Below are 27,226 nucleotides of genomic sequence, written 5' to 3'. Positions count from 1 at the left end.
TCTGAAATCCCGGGCTCCATTTCGTATTTTCTTGGCGTACTTAGAAAATGGTCACAGCCCACTTTCGCTTTGCAGAGGACCGGGAAAGCCTTAACATGGAGTTTTTAAAATCGTCCAGATCATTCAGTGTCGTTGAGCTCAGAGTTCATCTTCTTTACCAACGCAGGGTCTAAAAAAGATAAAAAGCTTTTTGAGATCTAATTTGCACACCAGACAATTCGCCCGGTTAGAGTGCATAGGTAATGGGTTTTGGTATAGTCAGGGTTGTGCAACTGTCACCACTGTCAATTTTGGAACATTTAGTTACACCCCCCCAAACGCGCACACAAATCCTTACCCGTTCACAGTCACTCCCCAGTTCCTCCTCATCCTGGCCCGGCCCTAGGTAATCACTCACTAATCTTTCTGTCTCTGTAGATTTACCTATCCTGCATATTTCATATAAATGGAATTATAGAATGTGTAGCCTTTTGTGTCTGGTTTCTTGCACTTAGCATAATGTTTTCAAGGTTCATCATGTGGTACAATGTATCAGTACTTCATGCTTTTTATGACCAAATTATATTCCATTCTGTGGACACACCACATTTCATTTATCCATTCATCAATTGGTGGACCTTTAGGTTGTCTCCACTTTTTAGCTACTATGAATAATGCTGTTGTGAGCATAAACATTCATGTATAAATTTTTCATTTCTTGGGTATATACCTAGGAGTGGAATTGCTGGATCTTCTAGTAACTGTTTAACCAGAACTGCCAGACTTTAACAAAGCAGCTGTACAATTTTACGGTCCCCATCAACCGTATATAAGGGTTCCAGTTTCTCCACGTCCCTACCAACACTCGCTATCATTTGTCTTTTTAATTATAGCCTCCCTACTGGGTGTAAAGTGACATTTCATTATGGTTTTGGTTTGCATAAGGCACGTATTTTTGTTTGCTTGCTTGCTTTTCCTTTTTGAAGTTACTTTTAGAAATACTAAGGAGCTCGGGAACAAAGGAATTGATCTGAGTTTTCCTTCTTTCTTACCTTATCGCCCAGAATTAGCCAGATTGCAAGATTTGAGGGCACAGTCCCCACGACTTCTGACATCAATTGCCAGTTTGGAGGAGGGGCTCCAAAGCCACCCTCAGGTTTGATAATTTGCAAGAAGGACTCAGAGCTCCCTGAGAGCTGTTTTACTCATGGTTATGGTTTACGCGTGTCAGCCAAGGGACGAAGTGCACAGGGCAAAGTCTGGAGAACTCCAGATGTGACCCTCCTAGCACTGGGGTGTGGCAGTATCCATGGAGTGTTGCCAACCAGGGCAGCTCAGCAGGGCAGCTCCTCTGGCATTCAGAGTTTATACTGGGGCTTCATTATTAGGCATGATTGATTGATTGCCCATGTGGCTAAAGGCAGAGTCCAGGTCAGCTGATAATGCATGACAGGAGACTTCCCCCTAAATCACATGACTGGTCTTTCTGGCATGACCACCCTAAAATCCAGTTTGGCCATCCCTCACCTAAACAAGGACACTTCTATCAGGTCTGAGTTAGAATACCTCCAAGAAGCCAACGGCAAAGGCCAGGCCTTCTCCTGGGGGCAAGGCCATCCACCCAAAGCTCTTCTACAACAAAACAAATACATGCCTAACATTTGAAGGAGGCAGTGTGGAGTAGGAGGTTCTTAATTCAATTTCCCAACAGATTTGATCGTCAGTATCAGTATTGCAATCTTGCTGCTAAGACGATGCCAGTGTTCCATCATATCGAGGTGAGAGTAGTAGACAGAACCTGAAAAATAAGAGTCAAAAGGTAGCACATTTGCTAGAGTTTCACTCATTCATCAACAACTGGTCAAGCTTAGCATATCATTCAACCCAAATGTCTCCCAAAGCAATGCCACTCAGGGTTTGCAGGTTTCCATTCGACTCTATGCGTTTCCCAAAACAGGAGCGATCTTCACCCATCCAGACGTCTTCTAATTGAGCTCTCTTGGGAGACTATATCATCTCTTGCTCTGAGCCTCCTTCAAGGCATTTATGTAGCGTTGGATTTTCCTTGTCACATAATCTGTTTATTCATCCCTTTCCCCTTGGCTACCATTTCTCCTTCTATTTGTGATTTACTTTTTTTTTTTTTTTTTTTTTTTTTTTGTGGTATGCGGGCCTCTCACTGTTGTGGCCTCTCCCGTTGCGGAGCACAGGCTCCGGACGCGCAGGCCCAGCGGCCATGGCTCACGGGCCAAGCCGCTCCGCGGCATGTGGGATCCTCCCGGACCGGGGCACGAACCCGCATCCCCTGCATCGGCAGGCGGATTCTCAACCACTGCGCCACCAGGGAAGCCCTGTGATTTACTTTTACTCAAACTTTTCCCCATTGGAAAGGATATTATGTTCAGCCTAGCACTCTGCTGTTCCGGATTGCTGGCACGAATACTAGTCTAGCAAAATCCTCCTCTCAGTCCGTCCACTCCTACTCGTCATATAGGGCAGGGTGACACAGACACACAGCTAGTGGGCTTTGCCAACCACCAGGCAATGCAACTGCATTCATGATCGAGCCCAGCTGTGTCAGGTAGGGTGAAGGCATAATTCACTCATCAGCCTCTTAGGGATTCTGCTGTAAAGGTTTAAAAGTATAGTTACAATTTCTTGCTTGGGGACCATCCCTGATTCCAGCATCCACAGTTGGAGCCCTGGTCCTTGGGACCACTGCATCAGGCACAAAAATAAGAAAGTTGAGGCAATGTGGAGAAAAAAGAGCAAAGTGTAGTCAAACCACCATCTTGTTTCCATGGAAAGAACTGCAGAGGCATAGCAGCATTCTCCCCCACCCCTTCCCCTCTGGAACCCCCAGAAAAGTGGAGAAATCTACCTACTGGAGACCCTTTCTTGGTTTTCCTCATGGTAAGTGTCAGCACACACTCATGAAGGCATGTAAATCTGCCCCTCCGCCCCCATTGGAGACTACAAACGTTTCAACTGCCTGTTCCAATTCTCTATTAGACCTTTACTCTGAGGATGGTACACAGCATGGGACATCCATCTGACGTGATAGCTCCTTGTCCATCGTTGGACATTATAGGCTTATTTTTACTTTTTTTTTTTTTTTTCCATTTAAAAATGTTTAAAATTTATTTTATTTTATTGGACACTATGGGTTTAGTACAAAGTGTGTTCTTTGATCTGAAGAAATGTAACTTGGAAGTCCAAGTTCATGCAATATCTTCTGGTCCAGTCCTTTTATAGTATTTTGAGCATTTGAGTCTACCCTCTGGGCATGCAAAGCCCAGTCCAGAGTATGTCTATCCCTGTCAAGACCCATTTGTCGCCTTCCAGGGCTACCAGCATCAGTCCAAGCACCAGCTCTGTGTTGAGCCTTCCCCCCTGGGGAATCTGTCCCTTAGCCACCTGCAGCCCCTGCCATTCTTGTTGGCAGATTAAAAAAAAAAAAGTACTTCTTGGCATTTTGTGCCCCAGAGGGTACACGAGGACAATGGCTGCAGCACCCCATACCCACTCATTTCAGGTACTCACCTCAAGTGGGCACACCAGGATATCCACTTGCTGGTTCCAATCACCTTTTTTTTTTTTTTTTTTTTTTTGCGGCACGTGGTCCTCTCACTGTTGTGGCCTCTCGCGTTGCGGAGCACAGGCTCCGTAGTTGTGGCTCACGGGCCCAGCCGCTCCACGCACGTGGAATCTTCCCAGACCGGGGCACGAACCCGTGTCCCCTGCATCTGCAGGCGGACTCTCAACCACTGCGCCACCAGGGAAGCCCCCGCTCACCTTCTAAACCTAGAAGGAGGTTCTTCTAATGAACAGTGACGTGCTCTACTTTAATGTACCCCTTAAACTCCCACAGTGATTTCCCCAGGGCCGTGCCCCTTCCAGGCATCTCTTTAATGGGCCAGTTTTCTGGTGCCCTTCTACCCAGCCACAGAGACAGGACGTTAGCCGCTGCCTATGAGTTGGTTTCAAGACCCCAATCTAGGGACTCACAGCAGGTAACTCAGCCCACCGAGCTGATGTTTTCATCTTTTCCAATCAGAGTTGTAGCCTTTCCAACGCAATGCTGTCTACTCACCTCGAAACTGCCATCCATAAACCAAACAGCTCCTTTCTGGTCAATAGAGAGCTACTCAGACGGCATTGCCCAGGTAACTACAGGTTCAGCAGTTCCTCAAGTGGTTCCAAAGTCGGTCCTTGGGCAAAAGAGTCTACCTGCTTGTGAACACGTGCGCACCTCTTTGCATTCCCCTGGTCCACGTGCCTGCAAAACCGGTTCCATTTTCTAATGGGACACTCCTGGGCGCTGCCTTCTCCATTAGAGTGCTTCTTTAACACCACCCAAGACAACATGTGTATTTCAGGTTTCAAGATTACTTTAGGTACTTCAGTCATTGGGGCAGTTTCCGTTAATGTCTGATAGCAAGCTAGTAATCGCCCCTTAAATGGCAATTCTCTGGTCTAAAATCTCAGCAGCCATTGACAGGTCGTGCTCACAGCCTTTTGCCATAAGCCCCAGTCTGAGGAAAGATTCCAGGATTTCTTTCAAATGATTTTATGGATAAGATCTAGCAATATTTCCAGATGAGGAATATATGCACCTCCAAAATTCAAATAAACCAATTAGACTCCGGTCTTATAACATGTTTTGTCAACCAGGTATCCCATACCGTTGTTTTTTTTTTTTTTTTTTGAGGGGGTTGCCCCACGCAGCTTGTAGAATCTTAGTTCCCAGACCAGGGATCGAACCTGGGCCACCGGCAGTAGAAGCACGGAGTCCTAAGCACTGGACCGCCAGGGAATTCCTTCCCATACTGTTTACAATGAACAGCCTGTGTGGGCTCAGGCAATGTTATTGGTTCCCATTTAGCCTGGTCAATCAATATTGAAGGGCAGATTTACCTGCCTTCTGATTTACAGTACGAGGTAGGGGAAGCTTTCCCCAATCAGACACAAAATCCATCCCCGTAGTACATTCACGTAAAGGAGACACAACCACTTTACATAGAGTCTGCCCCAACATTCCAATTTTCATCCAACCTTTCACCTTAATTCTGTCAACCTCTGCAGCCCCACCACCTCTCACCCGGACTGTAGAACTGTAGTCCGTGTTGGGACTTCACCAACAGGTTTTCGAACCACCTAAATGTCCATCAGTGAATGAATGGATAAAGAAAACGTGGTAAATGTATAAAATGGAATATTAGTCGGTCTTAAAAAATAAGGACATCCTGTCAGTTGTGATCACATGAATGAACCTGGAGGACATTACACTAAGTGATATATGAAAAGATTTCACAGAAACTTTGCGACACAGAAAGACAAATATTACATGGTCTCACGTATACATGGAATCTATAAAAAAAAAAATCCAAACTCAAAGTAACAGAGAGCAAAATGGTGGTTACCAGAGTCTGGATGTGGGGGAAAGGGGAGATTAAAAATTTTTTTTAAAGAAAAAGAAAAGAGAGACAGTAGAATGGTGGTTTCCAGGGGCTGGGGCAGGAGGTCATGGAGAGTCACGGTTTTATGGGTACAGAATTTCAGTTGTGCAAGGTTAAAAGAGTTCTGGAAATGAAGATGGTGATGGTTGCACAACAATATGAATATACTTCATACCACCAAACTGTTCACTTAAAAATGATTGGTAGTAAATTTCGTGTTATGTGTATTTTATCGCCATAAAAAAATTTGGAAAAAGTCAGTTCTCCCCAAGCTGACATACTGTCTCAATGTACTTGCTATCAAAATCCCAGCAAGACCTTTTTTTTGTAGCTATAGACAAGATTATTCTAAAATTTATATAAAAAGGCAAAGAAACTAGAATAGCTAAAGCATAAAAAAAAAAAAGTGGGAAGAATCAGTCTACCTGATTTCAAGACTTATTATTTAGCTACAGTAATAAAGACAGTGTGGTATTGGCAGACAAAGGTGCAAAAGCAGTTTGATGTAGGAAAGGTAGCCTTGTCAAGAAATAGTGCTGGCAGGGAGATCAGCTTGGTGCTTTGTGACCACCTAGAGAGGTGGGATAGGGAAGGTGGGAGGGAGACGCAAGAGGGAGGGGACATGGGGATTTGTGTATATGTATAACTGATTCACGTTGTTATACAGCAGAAACTAACACACCATTGTAAAGCAGTTATACTCCAATAAAGATGTTAAAGAAAAAAAAAAAGGAATGGTGCTGGGAAAATTGGACATCCATCGACAAAGAAAGGAAACTCGACCTCAACTTTACACCTTCTGCAAAAATTAACTCAGGTGGTGTGATGGTTAATTTTATGTGTTGGCTTGATTGGACCACCAGGTGCCCAGATATTCGGTCAAAAGTTATTCTGGGAACTTCTGGGAGAGTGTATTTAATGAGACAAACATTTAAATCAGTAAACTGAGTAAAGCAGATGGCCCTCCCCAGTGGGGGTGGGTCTCATCCAATCCGTTGAAGGACTAGATAGAAAAAAAAGGCTGACCCTCCCCCAAGGAAGAGATCATCTTGCCCCAAGGAAGATGACCTTTGAACTGGAACATTGCCTATTTTTCTTGCCTTTGGACTTGAGTTGAAACACTGGCTCTTCTTAGGTCTCCAGCTTGCCAACTCACCCTGCAGATCTTGGGATTTGCCAGCCTCCATAATCACGGGAGCCAACTTCTTATATTTTATATACATGTACATGTATATACATATCTTCTATCTGTTCTGTTTCTCTGGAGAGCCCTAATACAGAAGGGATCATGAACTTAATCGTAGAACTATAGAAAAAAAAACATTGGATTTAAAAGAATGAAGACTTTGGTCAAAAATCAGGTCATTTAAGAAGGAAATCAGGCTCGTTTCAGATTTCTCCACAGTGACACTGAACATGAGAGAACAATGACACATCTATAAGATCCTCAAGGAAGGAATGTTGAGCCAACGGGTTCTCTCCAGCTAATCTGTATTTCACCCATGGAACATGTAATAATTAAGGAAATATTTTTCCCATGAGTGCTTCTTGAGAAAGGTATTAAGGCTATTATCTTAGTCTGTTTGGGCAGCTATAACAGAATATCATAGACTGGGTGGCTTATAAACAACAGAAATCTTATTTCTCACATTTCTAGAGGCTGGCAAGTCCAAGATCAAGGCACTGGCAGATTGAGTGTTTGATAAGAGCTCACTTCCTGGTTCACAGATGTGTCTTTTCACGGTGTCCTCACCTGGAGGAAGGGGGAAGGGAGCTCTCTAGGGTGTCTTCAGTGAGGGCCCTTATCCCGTTCATGAGGCCAAAATCACCTTTCAAAGACCCCACCTTCAAATACCATCATGTTGGGCCTTAGGATTTAACACATGAGTTTGGGAGACACAAACATTCAGCTTATAGCAGGAACTTCAACTGGTCAAAAGATGACTGAGAAAAGTATAGTAAAAGAACTGTCTTTGGAGAATTTGACAAATGAATATGTTTAACTGTAGAACAAAGACTAAAACAAATGTAGGGTCTAGGGTAAAGATGGTATATAAATGTTATACCCTTAACAACGTAGAAATAATAAAAGAAACATGTTTTGGGAGGGGAAGGAAGAAACATGTGGAAGGTAGGGTGACTTTACTAATTGCCTCATTTATACCTGACGTCCAAATATACTGGTTAAAATTGACAAATCAAGTAATAGAAGTATGAATATTTACCACTATAAAGGTAAACATTAAGAAATATATTATGGACTCAAATCAGGTGAGTTGGGAAGGAAGAAGTATATAAATTTTATCATTGCTTATGGTGAAGGATTAACAGATCCTATCAAAGGAAGCAGATATGGGGCTAAATAAGGTCTAATTATAGAGGCAAACAACTATACTACAAACTACCCTAATGAGAGGATATTTAAAAAGGCAGAGGGAAAAGAACACTACCACTCTTTGCAGATGATGATTACGTTCTCTGCTGCCTTCCACAGCAAGTGCTGTTTTTGAGTCTTGAGAATTCCCCACATTATGCAGGACTGGTTGGCAACCATCAGGCAGTACTGCCCTTTTCACTCTTAGTTGAGACCAGTGCTTCTCAAATTGTGTTGAATGTCCAGGCTCCTTTCTGTTGCAAACCAGTTAGAAAAATGAAATGAAAACAAACCAAAACAAAGACATGCAAAATATAACCTTTAACAATTTACTATTAAAGTCAACAGACTTTAAAATACATTAAATAAATATTATCTGAACAAACATAGAGAAAAAGAATGACACGACTGTATAGGCTGTTCATAGAAAGTATGCATAGGGACTTCTCTGGGCTGAGAATCTGCCTGCCAATGCAGAGGACACAGGTTAGGGCCCTGGTCAAGGAAGAGGCCACATGCCGTGGATCAACAAAGCCTGTGAGCCACAACTACTGAGCCTGGGCTCTAGAGCCCGTGAGCCACAACTACCAAAGCCCGTGTGCCTAGAGTCCATGCTCCACAACAATGAGAAGCACGCGCACCGCAATGAAGAGTAGCCCCCACTCGCCACAACTAGAGAAAGCCTGTGAGCAGCAACGAAGACCCAATGCAGCCAAAAATAAATAAATAAATAAAAATAAATCTATAAAAATTATTTTAAAAAAGAAGGTATGCATAAAAGTGGCTAATATAGAAAATTATTTTTGCAACAAACTATATTTTCCAAAGATGGCTGCCGTGATATCTCCAATCCGTATGTTCTTTTATAATGTGACCTTGATGCTCATTCCACTGAGTGGTGGGGTCTATGTCCCCTTCCCTTGAACCTGAGTGGACCTTTGCGCCTGCCTTGACCAATGGACTGTGGCAGAGGTGACACTGCGGGCCTTATAATTATAGCTTTGAAAAGGCCATGTATCTTCTCCTTGGTTAAAATTGACAAATCAAGTAATAGAAGTATGAATATTTACCACTATAAAGGTGGTAAACAAAGGACAGTAGCCCTTGCATTTGATCCATTGTCCTTGAGTAAGCTCAAGCAGTCTGTGGATAGGTCCAGTTAACAAGAACTGAGGCCTCCAGCCCACAGTCCAGTTGACTCCCAGCCAGTAGCTGACGCCAACTTGACAGCCATGTGAATAAGCCATTTTCAAAGTGCATCCTCCGTCCCCCTGTGACAATGCATGGAGCCCTATCCATATGGCAGATTCATGAGCAAAATAAATGGTTGCCAGTTGTTTTGAACCACTGAGTTGTGGAGTTATAACTGGTAACAGAAGTAACAGATAACTGAAACACTGTTACACTGGCAGCTTTCTATTATTTTGCTTTCATAACAAAATTGAGTGAAATAGCAGTGACTCATATTACATGTCTATAATCACACTATGTAGCATTTTTATCGTGAGAAATGAGCTTCCTTCTTTCTTGTTAACTTATCTAATGTATTATAGGTTGAGTTACCAACAATGCAACTCATAAGGGATAATGTTTACCAAAGCTATTTGAAGGTTTTGTTTTAATACAAGCTGCATTAATAAGCTAGATACCAAAGGGAAAATGTTGTAGATCCATTTATATGAGCTACTTAGAATAGGCAAATTCACAGAGAAAGAAAATAGAATAGTGGTAATTAGGGGCTGAAGGGAGGAGAGAGTGGGGAGTTATTATTTAATGGGCAGAAAGTCTGGGTGGAAAGTTCTGGAAATAGTGTTGATGGTTCTGCAACATTGTGAATGTACTTAATGCCACTGAACTGTACACCTAAAAATACTAAAAAATGGTAAATTTTATGTTATGTATATTTTACCACAATAAAAAAATGCTCACTTCATAAAACTTAGAAAATAAGAAAATAAAGAAAAAATGTTTCATTAGTAATTCTACAACTCAGAGAGAGTTGTTCTTAGCTCTAGACTTTCCTTCCTCAAGACGCCTTCTTGGGATAACCTCACAATACGTGGCAGGGTTATTAAGATAATTTCTATTTTCTCTTCCCTTGTTGTTCGACGATAGCGGGCTTTCTTTGTATTTTGTAAACAGGCAAAAACATAATGTCCTGTACAATATTTTCCGTTCTTCTGGCTCCCCCTACCAATAAATCCTAATCTCTCATGTCACTAAGGAGATTAAGCTAAATACCTTTGAGAGCAGCGGGAGAAAAAGGAGATTTTGCAGGTTACCCGCAGAACAGGGACAGATTTTTCACCTCACGTCTGAGGGCTGGAGTGAAAGGCTCCCCCCAGTGGCCAAACTTCAAACAGGGTGTGGCCCTAAGATTTTCAGCTTCAGCGAAGATTCTCTCCTGCGTCACTGGTGCGGAAGGAGATAGCAAAGGGACGTCTATGGACTTGAAGAATAAAAATGTCAGCAACGCTGTTGGACTGGAGATTTATCTCCTGTTCTGAGCACTGTGTAAGCCTTTTGGACTTTAGTACAAGCCTTGGAGGAAGAGGTCTAATAAAGACTAACAGGGATTTTCCTGACAGCACAGCAGATTTAGGTTTGATTTAATGATAATGTAGAAATAGGACATTTTAGTCTACTGGAGTTTGTGAACGGAAATTTAGACTCGCCATTAGCGAGTTCCCATAATTTCAACATCCTCTAAAGTAACAGGAAAATTTGTCAACGTGTTTTCTCTACTTTGTAGCCAAACCTATAGCATAAGGAATCTGTGAGAACTAATGTTCTGCCTCTTAGAGGAAAGGGGTGTGTGTGTGTGTGTGTGTGTGTGTGTGTGTGTGTGTGTGTGTGTGTGTGTGTGTGTGTGTGTGTGTGTGTGTGTGTGTGTGTACTTTTATTTAGATTCTAGACATATCGCCTTGGAGATGAACGGTTGTTGAGAGCAGACAGCCATACTGATTGGCCAGGGCTGTGCCCACAGTATACCCGTTGTTAACCATTTTTATCATCGTCCTTCCCACTTTCATGTGGCTGCTACCAATTTCTTCCATTTTCAGTTTTAAAGTTTTTATTTCATAACCTAGAGTTCCTTTGATACTTTGTAATCACTTTTTAATATGGAATGTTTAAAGGCTTCTATAAAATTGTCAGTGGATTCTTAAAGGAATTATTTATGGCCTAAGACATCATACGTTGCAATTAAGTACATGAAAGCCTTTTAATGTTGCAACGTATGATGTCTTAGGCCATAAATAATTCCTTTAAGAATCCACTGACAATTTTATAGAAGTCTTTGGGAAAATAGGATATAAGTCTTAAGAGTTTTGGCAACTTTCCAAGATACAACTATTCCCATATCAAGAATAGCTACATTCAAATGCTTTGTCATTTCAGCCAGAATGGTGATCACTTGTATACAATAAGCACGGTTCCATGACCTTGTTCGTAGATAATTCATGGGTCTGTGTTAAGTGCTTGGGAAATATCAAGATCAGTCAGTGATGGATTCTACCACTACATGTTTTTAAAGTTGGCTCTTAAATTTCATCTCCTCCAGAAATGATCTTTAATCCTTCAGTGCTAGTTATTTACTTAGTCACATTTGCTTTTTGTAGGGCTGTGAACGTGTGTATGTGCAATTTCAAAGTAAGTTGCAGACATCATGGGCCTCTTGTCTCTCATCCCTGTATGTCCATAATTCAGGACATACCACTTGAAAATAAGGGCCCCAGAAACACCCACAATAACCACAATACCATTATCACACCCAAGACAATAGCAATTCCGTATTATATGACATCTAGTTTGTATTCATATTTCTTCAATTATATCCAAATTGTTTTTTTACAGCTGTTTTTTCCTCACATCAGGATCCAAATCAAGGTTCTCATATTGCATTAAGTTATTGGGTTATGTGTCTTCAGTTTCTCTTAATCCAGCAAAGTCCTTCAACCTTTTAATTTTATTTATTTTTTGTTTAGTGACATTGACTTTTTGGAGAGACCAGGCCAGTTGTCTAGCAGATGTTCCACATTCTCTTTGGACTGACTGGTTCCTCATGATGTTATTTATTTCCCTCTCCCCTGAATTTTCTGTAACCAGCAGTTAGGTCTATGGTTTGACTGGATTCAGATTACATGTTTTTGGTAGGAACACTTCCTAAGTGTATTGGGTATTGCATCCCACCAGGCAGTGCAGTCAGGTTGCCCACGTTCGATTTGATTTCTTGGGTAAGGTGGTGACAGCCATATACCTCCTGGCAAAGATCATGTTCCCCTCTGCAATGAGCACGTACTCTGGGAGGGACACTGGGAAATGTTGGTAGATTGCCACCACCAACTCCTCCCATTCCTATTTGCAATTCCTCTACCCGCGACAAGAGGTAGAATCTAGTTCTCATCCCTTGAAGCTGGATTGGCCTTGTAACTTGGTTTGACCAATATAATGGGATAGAAGAGGTATTTCTTTACTTCTCGTCCTAGGCTTGAAGAGGCCTTGACGCTTCTTTCTGCCCTCTCGGGATTAGGCCACCAAGTAGAGGAACTCGGGGTGGACTCTGAATGATGAGGGACCACGTGAAGGGGGGAGGCCCAGCCAGCCCAGCTGGAGGCACCAGACGTGCGCGGAGCCGTCTGGATTCCTCCGCCCGGGTCGAGCCGCCCCTGCCAAACGCCACGTGCGGCACAGGCAAGCCCTGTCCAGGGAGCTCTGCTAAACTGCAGTCATGAGAAATAACAGACGGTGTTTTAAGGCACTGTGATTTTGAATGATTTGTCTTACGGGAAACAGATCTCATGTCAATGTTCTTTCATTCAATAGTTTTAGCATCATCGATGATCCTTGCCTGGATCAGCTATGTCACTGGGCTTGCCAGAGGATAGTGTAAGATCTGTTATTCTCTCTACGTTCATTAGCTGGCTTGTTTTACTGAGAGAAAGAGAGTGAGTGAGCAGGAGAGGGGAGAATGCCAGCTTTCCCTCATTGACTAGGTATAAACTAACTGTACTGTGCCTTCTAAAAATGAGGGTAAATGCTTACTCTTTCCCATTAGTTATTAGTTCCAGAATAAAAAGTTGATGGAATATCTACCTCCAAGTATGATAAATCAGGTTCTCTCCAATTCTTTTCCTCTGGTCTTCTTTAGATGTCTCTCCTCCATAGTCACATGGCACCCTATGTATAGCTCTGTCACTGAACTCCAAGTGTTCCACTGTATTCATCTGTCTATCCTGTTAACTGGACTGTAAGTTTCATTTTTTTTTTCTTTTCTGGCTGTGCCATGTGGCATGTGGGATCTTACTTCCCTGTCCGGGGATCGAACCCAGGCCCCCTGAAGTGGAAGTGGGGAGTCCTAACCACTGGACTGCCAGGGAATTCCCTGGACTGTAAGTTTCTTGAGGGCGGGAGTATTGGAGGCTCAGACTCAAATACAAAGTTCTCAGTGAAACTAGATTTCTGCTGTACTTCTACTTTCAGTTTTTTCTTCATGCATATATCTTGCATAGTTTAGACAATAATTTATAATTTTTTTATCCTGCAACTGTTTTTGTCTTGGTTATCTTGATTTATTGACCTTAGACATGATTCTGTTTCCTATTTGATAGATGAGCCCTTAGCTCACTTACATTAACCCTTCTCTTCTCCCTCCCAATTTTGGATAGTAAATATCACCATTCAGAATTCTTTTATTGGTTACATTTGAAACTTTTAATATTTTAAAACCACTATTTCTTCATCAATTTTTCAAACCTTGTATTACTACCCATTTTTTAAGATTAAGCTTATATAATGTCTGCATCCTTTTTTTAAAAAGGATTTAAGATATGGGGATATATGTATATGTATAGCTGATTCACTTTGTTATAAGGCAGAAAGTAATACACCATTGTAAAGCAATTATACTCCAATAAAGACGTGAAAAAAAGGATTTAACTTTTATTTTTAAAAAATATTTTATTTTACTGTTATATTTTTGGCCATCCCGTGCAGCTTGCGGGATCTTAGCTCCCCACCACGGATTGAACCCGGGCCCTCAGCAGTGAAAGTGCGGACTGCTAACCAGTGGATCACCAGGGAATTCCTGTCTATATCCTTTTTAACACACCTCTCTCAACACTCAAGATCTCAGATGTATCTTAATGAAACATGAGGCAAACAGAAGAACATATAAATATGTAGGCCCTGATACTCTCTAAAACTCACTTTTCTGCACTGTCCATCCTGAGGAGTTAAATGGGTCCCTGGTAGATAACACCACACAGCATCTTCCATGTTCTGAATAGTGGCACGAATTGCTGTGATTTCTCCTAGGTTTGTAAATACTGCTTTACTGTTTTTTCAGGAGCGGGGAGTTCCAGGGGCCCCACTTATCACTTGCCTCCCATAAATGCTCTCTTGAATAGTGGACCACAATGACTTTCTGATTCTCTGGTAAAGAATATTAGCTCAGGGACTTCCCTGGCGGTCCAGTGGTTAAGACTCCGTGCTTACAATGCAGGGGGCGTGGGTTCGATCCCTGGTCGGGGAACTAAGATCCCACACGCCACATGGCACATCCAAAAAAAAAAAAAAAAAAAAACCCACGAAAAACAAAGAATATTAGTTCAGAGCCAGTGTCCAATAATCCTGTGAGTATTCCCTTTCTTTATTTCATGGTAGCCTTGAGCAGCGTCAGACCCTTTGGGGAAAGCTGAAGGGAAGCTCCCAGTGCACCTGAGATGCTCCTGTAGGACCCCCCCTCAACAGTACAGAGTCTCCACTTCTGTCAAGTGGTGTGGAGTCTATGACCAGATTGTGGTCTGGAAATTGAGTGCGGTGCTCCATCATGATGGGCAGACCTCTGCTTACCAGCTTTTTGGTTATACCAACACAGCAGCCCTTACTCATGATCCTAAGGACCCTGCCACCCTTGAATCACTGGTCAAGATCTCTGCAGAAAAGACCACCCTGATTATCACGCCAGCCCTGCAGCCTAATGTGGTGACCAAGTCCACCTGGCTTGTGCGGGCTAATTGCCACTAGTTGGCTTCTGCAACCAAAAGATCGTTTCCAGCTCCAATGAAATCAAGGACCCGAAAAACACTCTGGAAATGCCTTCCTTTCATCTATCAGTGCCTTGGTTAAGGGGCTGGGTTCTGGGTCTTGTCCAGGAACTTGTGGCTTTGTGAGTGATTCTCATGTGATAAATCCACTCAAGCATTTCTCCTCCTAGATATTGGGTTCTTTCTTTCACGTCACCTTAACTGGAGTTCAGAGTGGTCAACTGTCAAGTTCAGTTTCTTCCAACCAGTAAAGCAAACAATTAAAATCACTCTTGGCTGCTCAAACCAAAATTCTAAATTCAGAATCTGTGGTGACTGAACCCATACCGATAGACTCAATCATATCTGAAATCAGTCTCTTTTCTAGGCTGATCACCGACATAATCCATTCCCACATAGTTCTCGAGATACTGCCTGATACTCAGAATCCTCCAAGCTCTCACAAACATGCGTATTTCGATAGTATGGGTCCTACTCTACTAAATTTCCTTACCTTCACATAAAAAAAGCTTGGTGAATCTGTGAATTCCACGGATACAATTTGGCAACCTGCAGGATCAAATGCTGAGCTTTGCTTTTGATTACTTTAGTACTGTGACTACAACAAATGTTTCTTTTAGCACAGTCATGGAGGACCCCTGGGTCTCCAATTAGCAGTCCTTGACGTCCTCACGCCTTCACTTTGTTGCACAGCAGCTGCAAAGTAGTTCCCCAGCGTCCTGTCCTCGCTGGACACGTCATTCCATGAGACCATAGACAACAATGTAATTAGCCGTTTCACCATCCAGTTAGATGCTATTGATGCTGCTGCGATCCTGTTTTTAATGTCCTGCCATCTTTGTGGTGCTCAAGATTGAAGGACCTGGGTGGCAGCACCTGATAAACCAAGGCTAGTCAAGGGCCCACGTGACATCTGCCACCTAATGAAGAAAAGTAGGATCTCCCCACTTTGGTTCCTATAGCAGGAAGCCAGGGCCAGTCCCAAAACCAGGTAGGCGATTTAGGTGAACATTCCTCCAAAGAACATTTGTTTGATGAGTATCTTTTCTGTTCTTCTTTTCGACAGGGAGATAGGATTTACCGGCGGGCAGGAGTAAGGAGGGGACGCCGCCACGGCACTCAGGAGCGCAGGGCCCGCCACGTGTCCAGGGCCACGACTAGGGCTGTGTTCGACCCCACAGTCTTCCGGGGTCATGAGCTGCTTTTCGGCCACCATGTTTTCAAATTCATCCGCATTAAACTTAGTATATCCCCGCTTCTTGGAGATGTGGATCTTCTGGCGGCCAGGGAACTTGAACTTGGCCCTGCGGAGGGCCTCCATCACATGCTCCTTGTTCTGCAGCTCGGTGCAGATTCACATTATGACTTGGCCAATGTGGCCCCTGGCCCCTGTGGCCTGGGGCTTCCCAAAGGCCCCGTGCATACCTGTCTGGAGCCTAGAGTGGGGACAGCACGCCAATCGTGAACGTCCACTGGAAAGGGCTGTCTTAGGGTAACCTGTACAGGCAACAGGCTGCACACACTACCGAGGAGGCTGCTGTTTGCAGCTTACCGCACACCGGGCCGCCACGGGGAAAAGAACAGAGTCGGCTGAATTGGCTGCAAATGCTGTCCTTTTTTCTTCTCTCTTTCTCTTCTTAAAGCCTTTTCTGTTATTTCATAGAGTTCCAGAGGAGACAAATTCCTGCGATCAGCTGTCAAGTTGACTGCAATTCTTACTTTAAAACGTTTACTTTAATTTTTGGAAATTAAAGTATTTAAAGATAAAGACAAAGAAAACACTAAGTATCCATATTTCCATCACACAGATTTAGCCACTGTTAATTTCTTGATATATTTGTCTTCATTCCTAATTTTCTTCTCTTTTAAAAGAAATTAAAATTGCAGGGTAGGGCTTCCCTGGTGGCGCAGTGGTTGAGAATCCGCCTGCCGATGCAGGAGACACGGGTTCGTGCCCCGGTCCGGGAGGATCCCACATGCCGCTGAGCGGCTGGGCCCGTGAGCCATGGCCGCTGAGCCTGCGCGTCCGGAGCCTGTGCTCCGCAACGGGAGAGGCCACAACAGTGAGAGGCCCGCGTACCGCAAAAAAAAAAAAAAAAAAAAAAAAAAAATTGCAGGGTAACAGGGAGAGACGCAAAAACTATACATGCTCATTCTAAAGTATTCAGACTTAGAAAAACTACAAAGACTCATTCATTCAATAAATATTTATTGAGCACCCATCAGGCACCAATACTGTTCCAGACAGTGAAGGTACAGGAGACAATAAAACAGACAAGAAAATCCCAGCTTTCATGAAATATACATGTTAGGAGGAAAAATTACAAATAAGAAAAGTAGTAAATGATATAGTATGTTGGATGATGATAAGTGCTACAGAGAAAAATAAAGCAGGGGTTGGGGTATAAGGAGAGTCAGGACGAATTGCCATTTTAAATAAGATGACCAGGGAAGGTCTCAGTGTAATCTGAAAATAAACTTAAAGGACCTGAAAGAGGTGAAGAGAGGAAAAAAAATCAAGCCAAATCTCACTACCCATAAATAACATAATGAACGTTAAGGTGAAAGTAATTGCAGATGTTTTTCTATGTATATATACAGATATCTGGATGAATGGTTATGATGAATGTACAGAAAGATACAGCTGGGAGAAATATACTGTTATAAAAAAGGAATTCACACTATAAAAGATTTCTTTTCAGGGCTTCCCTGGTGGCGCAGTGGTTGAGAATCCGCCTGCCGATGCAGGGAACACGGGTTCGAGCCCAGGTCCGGGAAGATCCCACATGCTGCAGAGCGGGTGGGCCCGTGAGCCATGGCTGCTCGCTGAGCCTGCGCGTGCGGAGCCTGTGCTTCGCAACGGGAGAGGCCACAACAGTGAGAGGCCCGCATATCACAAAAAAAAAAAAAAAAAAAAAAAAAAAGATTTCTTTTCAGTCATCAATAATCTGTTTATTAAGCACTTATTTTTGTTTCTGGAGACATACATATATACATACATTTATCTGTATCACCCAGATGTGGGTTTGGGATTGCATTAAATCTAGAATCAATTTGGTTAGAAATTATATATATATTTTAAAAATTATTTATTTATTTATGGCCTGCGGGACCTTAGTTCCTCAACTAGGGACTGAACCCAGGCCCCTGGCAGTGGAAACACGGAGTCTTATCCACTGGACCACCAGGGAAGTCCCAGAAATGATATTTTTCATAAGAGTCTTCCAACTCATGAATGGGTGGGTCCCACCACTCCATTTATTCAGGTCTTCTTTAGTTTACTGTGGTAATGTTTCATAATTTTCTATGCTGAGGTCTTATACATCTTTCAGATTTATTTGAAGGTATTTGATGCTTTCTGATGTTACTGCAATCAGTACTGTTTTTAATTTCAATTTCTAATTGTTGCTAGAATATAGAAATACAATTATTTTTATTTATTAGCCTGTATCCTGTAATCTTCTTAAATTCAGATTCTAAGTTTATTAATTTGGATTTTCTACATACACAGTCATGTCACCTGAGAATACAATTTTGTTTCTTCCTTTTTAACACTGGCTAGAATCTCCTGCACAAAACCGAAAAGGAGTGGTGACAGCAGGCACCTTGTCTTCTTCCTGATCTCTGGGGAGTTAAAGTTTTCAATAATTCACAATTAAGTATGATGTTTGTTAGAATATTTTTGTTTCTTTAGTGGATGCTCTTTATTAAATTCAGAAGCTCTCTTCAATTCCTAGTTTGAGTTAAAAAAAAATCACAAACGGGTGCTGGATTTTATTAAATGCTTTTTATGACTCTATGAAGATAACTTTTCCCCTTTATTCCTGTAAATGTGGTAAATATTAATTTTTCAATGCTCAGCTACAGTCCTTGCTTTGTGTTGCAGCATGTAGACGGAAACTTGCTGGTTTCTGTGGCGTAAATCACTTCCACCACGGCAGGTTTCAAGCTACCAATGAGGTGACTGAACAGGTGGGCAGCAGTGTGTAAAAATGGTTCTTGTGAGCCAGTATCGGCCAGCTCTGGCACACCTCTGATTTCAGTTCCCAGGGACGAAAGTGTACCACAACTTCACTAGACCAGCAGGGACAATGCGACTTCAAATTACCTATGTTATTAAGTCTCACAGACAATCTAGGAAGTAGATAAAATATGGATATAACTCCCTTAATTTTTTTCAAGCCTTTATTAAGTACCTAATAAACAGTGTCCAGCACTGTGCTAATGCAAAGGCAAACGTAACTGTTTGAAGAGCTTACAGTCTAAACAAAATTAACAGAGTGTGCTTGACACTTGGAGAAAAACCTTAAGATAGTCACAACAGCCGGGTGCTGAAGAAATCCAAAGGTTGGGTGTGGCGCAGTTTAGGAATTCTCCCCGGACGAGGTTATATGGGTCATGAGCTCGGTCTTAATGGAGCTCACGGGATTCGGACTAGCAGAGGAAAGAAGAAAGGAGGCAGGAAAGCACCCGGTACCCGCGAGAGCTCACAAAGCTGGGCGACATTTCCAGCACTGTGCGGGGGAGGTGTGCCTCCGTTTCCTACCTGTGCAGCTGCAAGTGGCTAAATGCTACTTCCCATTAGTAATCAAATACACTCATTCTGCCTTTCTGCATGTCGATGACAGTAACCTCAAAAACCAATACTTTGATAATTCAGGTCCCTATAGAGTTTTCAGACTGAGACAAAAAAATGTTCTTAAACATCCAGGGAACAGCTAGCTCACAGAGTTGCCCAAGTAGGGTTTACGTGGCGGCTCAGAAAACATCTACCCAAAATCATAACGGCCAAGGTCCAGACAGAGCCTGAACATTGTTTCCTCTTGGGTATTTATCTGCCCGTAAATAACACATGGAAGTGACCTATGCTCTACCATTCTAAAATAAGTCTAAAATTCGTAGATTCTAGAAACAGTTTTAAAACCAGACGTGTGGAAAATGGAGCTATGGCTGGAAGTGACGCGGACACTGAGGCGCGGTTCTCAGGGCGCAGGTAAGAGCTGAGTGATAAAGCAGCCACTTTTCACCAGCCCTAGACTTACACACTACTTGGCCAATGTAAGTAAAATACTTCCTCAAAACCAATTTTGGATTCACAAAAAACCTGGATTTCAGCTGTTATACAGTTATAATAATATAGTTATGTTAATTCTCCTAATGACATGATTAATAGCAATACTGTATGATTCTGAGGTGGATAAAGTAAAATGTCTCATAAGACCTCGCAAAGCACTCAGTGCTGGTGTGCCAAGTTAATCCCCAAGCCTCACACAGAAGCTACTGAAAAATAGAATTTTCATGCATACCTCCTTAATTAATAATTTTTAATGATTTCTTCAATTTAGATAATATTTTCTCCTATACAGAAGATCCCAAAATAAAGAAGCACACACAGAATATAGCCAATAGTAGGTTATATCAATTTACTTCACGGAAGAACAGCATATTTCAGGCCTACGACTTCCATTTAATATCAACAAAAACAATCTGTACAGAAAACCCAAAGGCAACCATATAGCACAATATGTAAAATGTGCAAATATACTTTAAAATGCAAGTTATTCTATAGCATTTTCAAGGCAGAACTTTATAGTAAATTAAGGAGTCTACCTCATTCTAGCTGACTTAATAATCCTTTGCATGTAGAGCCAATGCAAATGTACAAGGCACACTTAGTGTTGGTGCTCAAGCATATGACACACACCCTCAGATTATTTATTTGAAGATATTAAAATAATACAATAACATGTTTGTATTTTGTTATTTAAGGAGACATCAGCTCATTTCTAAAGCTTCATGAAACATTACACTGATAACATACGTGTGGCCAGGACGAGCTGTTCCCTGAACTTAAAAGGTAAAAGACAAGACTCTAGCTAACCTGTATTAAAAAATTTATATATATGTACACCCCCCCCACCATCACACACAAGAAACTTCCCATAATCCAAAGGGAGGCTGTTCCTTTTAACAAAGGTTCCCATTACAGTATTTCATGGCAGAATTATTTAAAAGTACACATTTATTAACCACCTGTTTTGGTCAATCTTGCTACAAGAAGACACTGAAATAGACAATTTTCTTCTTCAAGATAGAGACAATGCCTAATTTAGAGTCTTTCTCTTGAGATTGCACAGTAAAAGGTATTATTTAGTTAAATATAAAAAAGCTTGCTGCTTTTATAGAAATTATTTAAATCTACATGGAGAAAAAAGCCAACCTATCAAAAAATCAATAAGAGCCTTGGCTAGAACACAATTCAAACCTTTCAAACCCAATCATTGCTCTTTGCTGTTTTACTGCCCATCCCTGAGAGTAAATCATTTTTAATTTTTTTAATAAAGTAAATAAATTTTACATTGATAAGAATGATGCTTAAGGTTTTTTTCAAAATATGAAATAAGCCCCATTTCATTTTAGTTAAAAAAAAATGAATGCTCTTTGCAAAGACCACTATTTATAACAATTTAAAATATTTGTATCTCAATCAATTTTAATCTTCTTTTTACTTGGTAATTTCTATGTTTTTGCTATTTATGTCACTCATTTGCTTATAACCCATTACTTTATAATTTTTGTTAACAGGAGGATTTAATTGGTAATGGAGCAAAAGTACATATAAAACTTAAAAGAAGGATGAAGGGAGATCTCTATTTTCCTGCAGTAAAAGAGTTTTACTGGAAATAATCTGACTGCCATCCAAGAAAGGCAAAAATACCTGTGAAAGAGAGAACACACATGGTAAGCGTCCTCCTTGTTCTCTTTGGTCTAGCCTTCTTGGCCAAAATCTTCTGTAAACTTCTTTAATTTCAACAGGTCGTGTTCATTGACTGTGGGCTTTGTGCTAGATAGTGACCGTAACATATCCGACTGTCAGGAAAAAGAAGGGGGGGAGTATTAGTAATAGATTTAACGGAATGAAAGACATTTCATTATCAACATTCCTAACTTTTGCCTAAGGTTAAATCTGAAAATCTGTATCGTGCCATATCATCATACTGATGAGAAACTCTCTTGTTTTCCTGAAGGACATCTCTGACCAAGTTATTCCTTTGCTTATAAACTTTCAGTTGCTTGCCTTGTCCCGAGCACAACTTTCAAAGGCTCCTCAGCATCCTAAGGAAGTACAGTCCTCTTAGCCTGATGATCAAGGCCTCCAGAATTAAGTCCCCGATTGCTTTTCTGGTCGTATCTGTTTATTCTTAAACAAGAGAGCAGTTGTCCAAGTGCAACTCAAAAGGAATACAGTCATTCACTTATACTTATGTGAAATAGAATAATACCATTTAATCAAAATCAACTAATCAAAAATTTTAACTGTTAGTTAAAAGTACAATCAAAATGGTAAGAAAATATACAAATATCAAGGATTCATTAAAATATTAACTTCCAGGCCATGTCTCCTGTAAAACAGTATGGAAAACAGTCAAAAGAACCAAAACTTTAAAAAATAAACCAAGGATTGCAATAAAAAAGGATATCTGAATAATTTCTCAGATAAGCATTGTGGTTGATTAATACATAAATATATCTATGTTTACAGATATATTTCTCTATATATATATGCATACAAACTTATATACATATATGTACATATTTGTCTATATATCTAGGTCTACCTATCATGTGAAAGTTTCCCCTTTGAAAGTTACTGTTAATTTTGACATATAGATTGGAAAATCTATAACTAAAGCAGAAGATTTTTAAAAATGACTGTTCATCAATAAGAAAACATAAACATAATAAATGTACCTTTTCAATCACAGTAAGTTCCCTAAAATTAATATGGCTTACAAAATAATAAAGTCTTATGAATTATTTTATTTCTTCCAATAGAAACTACAAAAAGGTAATTTTTATGAATATTTAAATTCCTCAAATATAAACAGAAATGTAATTTTTTATAATAAAAATTTTGTTTTCAGAACTTTTTAAAAGAGTAGTGCATTATTTTAAACTTTCTATGAAGCTTTGAGAAGTAAAACAGAAAAATACTATTATGAATACTATGATTCATGCATTAGCGTTTCTGAATATTTTACAAAATCTGAGATGCAGGGAAAAATATTTTAACCAATCCCACCATTTTGGTGATAATATCCCAGCTATCAGACCTATAATGTCAGAAACGTGTATGTTTTTAAAAATAGCTTATTCACTTAAAATTTCCTCAAAGCCCAAGAAAACTTTTTAAAGATAATTATTTTTTAAATTTTACATTCAACTAATCTTTAAAACTTTTTAAGTAGTTAGTATTAACTTTTTTGAACTAATTTTACAAAACTGAAAATTTTATCTGACAGATTATAAAATATAATTTTTTTTTTGGCCGCACGGGGCAGCATGCGGGAGGTTTAGTTCCCCAACCAGGACTCGAACCCGTGCCCCCTTCACTGGAAGCATGGAGTCTTAACCACTGGACTGTCAGGGAAGTCCCCATAAAATATAACGTTTTAAAATTTTTCTTAAAAGCAAACAAAATGTCAAACCATGCAAACAACTGGCTCCAAAAGTTTATCCCCAGGGACATCCATCCACGTCATCTCAATGGCACCAGGATCACCTGGAGAACAAGGCGTTAGCAGATCATCTACTATGTTGTTAGGATCAGCTTGTGAAGGTCCGCGAACCTGGAATAAACAGCACAACAACAGAACAAATTAAAAAAACATTAAGATTTAGATCATTATTAGGAAATCTGAAAATGTACTATTATTTTATGTTTTGTTAAAATGCTTACTTCTGAAAATAAACAGAAAGGTATACAACAAAAAGTGCAATTAGCTCTGGGGTGATGGGATAGATTTTGCTTGATTTTAATTTTTTTCTTGGATGATTTTCTATATTTGGAATTTCCTACAATAAATTACTTAGATGATCATAGGGAGAAAATAAGTTAAAATAAAGTAAAGAAACAATTACCTGTAGCTAAAATTTTCTTTTTCTTTTTTCCTAATGATTATTAAGTGGTCATAATCCTCGAGTCCAAAAATAGACTTACTTAACACACTGCTATATTTAAAATAGATAACCAACAAGGGCCTACTGTATAACACAGGGAACTCTGCTCAATACTCTGTAATAACCTAAATGGGAAAAGAATTTGAAAAATAATAGATACATGTATAACAATCACTTAGCTGTATGAAACTACCACAGCAATGTTAATCAACTATACTCCAATATTAAAAAAAAAAAAAAAAAAAAAAAGACCTACTTAAAAATTCCTTTAAGTTACTCTGTTTTCCATGGCTGAAAAATTTCTGTGATCTTTGGAAGGTTTATTATTTTGAAATTACTGAATCTTTCTGTCTTTCCCCACAAAAACTCCTTCTTCAAATATAAGTACAAAATTAAATGCTAAATGTAATTTCAGTGCTATCTTACAATTCATAACTGATTTAAAAGAAAAAGTTTTAATAACATCCAGAAAAAGAATCTTTGTGACATAGAGTCACGTATAATATTTAGAAAGCAACACACTTGTATCAAACCAGGGACTGCTTTCATACTTAATAGTTGTTTTACAATGATCAATCTTAAATACTGTCTCAGGATTGCGGCAGGGGTAGAGAAATAAATATTTTCACTTTACTATGTGTATTTAATTGTCTGTCTTTGCTCACAACAATTTCAGTGGTAGGGATTTTTTGTGTTTTTTAACTATTGTACTCTGACTTACCTCTGGGCCCAGATTAGTACTTAAACATTTAATAAATAAAATACACAGGCAAACTTGTTCTTGCTAATTGAAAAATGGAGTAGAAGATGGAGCCACAGGAAGATCTCCTATAGCTGGTGACACAAGAGGCCTGGTGTTAAAGGAGATTTGCCTGGGGATTCCCCAGCGGTCCAGTAGTTAGGACTCGCTGCTCTCACTGCCGGGATCAACCCCTGGTCTGGGAACTAAGATCCTGCAAGCTGTGCAGCACAGCCAAAAAACAAAAAGAGAAAGAAAGAAAGAAAAACAAAATTTGGCTGCTTCACCTTTATCCTCCTAACAAGGGCCTGGCTTTAGGGTCATAGAAGCCATCCCTAGTAGTTATACAGAGAACTGAATGGAAAGTTCTGAGTACGGAAGGACTGAGTTCCTTCTAAATGGCCAAGAGAATTTAAGAAAAAACACAATGGTTGTGGCATAAACTTGATTCTGAGCTGACCACATCTCTCTCAGTAATGAAACGGCTGAAGAAGAGATGAGTAATATTTACTGGGCTATTCAGGTACCACGACAGCTGTTTTATGAATATTCCTTCATTTCATGTTCATAAGAGCATTTCAAAGTAGTATTATCATCCTTACTTAAGGGATGATAAAAAATAAGACTTAAAAAGGTAATGCAATTTGGTCAAGGAGATAAAACAAGTAAATTGTAGAGTCAGGCTTCAAATTCAGGTTTTAATTCAAGCTCGTTTTTTAAATAAAATTATTTTACTGTGGCACATAACAGACATATATGTGTATCAGAGTCATGACATATTAGTTTGTCATATACCGATGGATTAGGTTTGCTAACAGTGTTTCAGATTTTCATATCTACGTTCATGAGCATACTGGAGACTGCTGTCCTCAGCGAGAGAGCTGGCCCAAATTACCTAGTCTACTGTTACTTAAATTGAATATCCCAAGACCATAGTCTTTTCACAAAATTCTCTCTCAAACCATATACACTCAAGTCATTCATGCAGACCAAACAGTGCACGGGAGGAGCAGGAGAGAATGGCTGAGGCTTCTGAAGTACACCTTACCTAGAGAAAAATCACACCTTCAATCCTCTCTAGCTGTACCTTGGCAAACTGTGTTAAAAACATCCAAGTCCCAGTTTAATCATGTTAGTCTAGGACAAACCATCAACAGGTGGCTATATGTACCTTTTGTAGAGCTTCTGTGAGGACCAAATAAAATAGGAAGATGATGGAGCAAACACGGTGCTGGGCACGTGAATATTTCAACAGTATTAGCTATTATTATTTTTACTTTATTAATGAGGTGTAAACGTACCAGATTCTGCTCGAGGATATTCTAGTTACATCAGAGACAATCACAGATTTAAGTTTCTATATTTACATCAAAATAATAAATACTTCAAAAATCACTGCATACAAAGTTTTAAAACACTTTGGGAGAACTTATTTTCAATGGAAAATATGGAAACATAAAAAAATGGAAACATCATCTTTTATGTAAGTCTACTTATTTATTATACAAAACTGAAATCTTCCTAAAATTCTTCAAAGGAAAGTCAATCATGGTCTCAAAACTTGATTTTAAAAATATATGGAAAGAGGGATAAAAGTTCCTTACCTTTTTAAAATGAGTAGCTGACTGTACTTTCCTAACTGGCTGCATAAGTGCATCACGTACAATGATACTTATGTCTGCCCCTGAATAGCCTTCAGTTTTCTTCCCAAGTTCCCGGACATCTGCTTCTGTTAGACTGTTCTGAGTGGTCCCCAAGTGCAGTTTAAACATTGCTGCTCGGGCATGGGCCTCAGGCAAAGGAATATAAATTCGTTTCTCAAATCTTAAAATTAAAAAAAAAAATTACAACAAGAATATTACAATATAATAATATTTAATTTCTGATAAAAATTAGTTTTTCAAGAAGAAACAAGATATTTAGATATTCTCATTTATACAAAGTTAAGCTGAATAAATTAAATGGGCCCATATCCATCAGAGTTAAACAGATACATATTTAGGTTAATAAAGGGAAAATATCCAGAACACATTAACAAAAAACAAATAAAACCAAAATAGCCAGTGAACCAGTCTGGAGTGTTTAGTTTTTCTCACATGATTTTTGAATTATCTTGGCCAGAGTGTTTACATGTCTGGAATTCATGACACAACGCGTCCTACAGGATTACAATTTCCTGTAGAATGACACTCTGAACTCCTGATCATGGGATTAATATGATTAAAAGTGGGAAATGAGAGACGACAAAAGAATTACCTAAATTCTGAAGAGTAAAATTACTCAAAATCTTATAATTTTGCTTGCCTTCTTACAATTTCAGCATTTGGAGATAAGGAGGAAGCAATGAGGGACAATTTAAATGGGTCTGTGAAGACATTTTCTTCTCCAAGTAATTATTCTCTGTGGCAATAAGAGGAATTTTAAAAGTTTCCACCATCTCTAGAGATGGGTTTAGAATTAGGCCATTTTTCAAAAATAACCAGCACATTTCCTTTCTTGATACCGGATGGTAATCTAACATTCTGGCAAACCATCAAGTGAATGGGGTAAAAGCAGCAAAAACTGAAGTGTTCATTTTTACCATGCACAATTAAATCAATGGGATAGGGAACTGTGAAGCAGTGAAAAGTAAGGAGTCTGTATGCCTTTCCTGTAGCTCAAGTTTCAC

At 40.0% G+C, this 27,226-nt stretch overlaps 1 protein-coding gene and 1 non-coding gene across 5 annotated transcripts in view; both read right to left on the bottom strand.

The window, feature by feature from the left end:
* Positions 1 to 8,047: 8,047 nt before the first annotated feature.
* Positions 8,048 to 27,226, bottom strand: part of VPS4B (vacuolar protein sorting 4 homolog B) — a 44,418-nt gene continuing 25,239 nt past the window's right edge. The window contains exons 9-12 of one of the 4 annotated variants that reach the window (XR_010837098.1): positions 26,163 to 26,382; positions 23,348 to 23,488; positions 21,577 to 21,728; positions 8,048 to 8,066 (exon numbers count right to left, since the gene is read on the bottom strand). Coding sequence is in view for 1 of the 4 variants with exons in the window: in XM_059041299.2 (XP_058897282.1) it covers positions 21,627 to 21,728; positions 23,348 to 23,488; positions 26,163 to 26,382 (463 nt within the window). In the remaining 3 variants the exon portion in view is untranslated. Of the gene's footprint in view, positions 8,067 to 19,036; positions 19,293 to 20,256; positions 21,729 to 21,936; positions 23,489 to 26,162; positions 26,383 to 27,226 lie in introns of those variants that run through there. The other 3 variants (XR_010837097.1, XR_010837099.1, XM_059041299.2) reach the window with 3 other exon arrangements.
* LOC131743005 (small nucleolar RNA SNORA70) lies at positions 16,329 to 16,463 on the bottom strand. The gene has a single exon (XR_009331664.1). It is a non-coding gene; the product is annotated as a small nucleolar RNA SNORA70 (small nucleolar RNA).

This window comes from Kogia breviceps, chromosome 15, assembly GCF_026419965.1.
Source record: "Kogia breviceps isolate mKogBre1 chromosome 15, mKogBre1 haplotype 1, whole genome shotgun sequence".
Classification (NCBI taxonomy): Eukaryota; Metazoa; Chordata; class Mammalia; order Artiodactyla; family Physeteridae; genus Kogia; species Kogia breviceps.
This window is presented reverse-complemented; position numbering and strand designations above follow the sequence as displayed.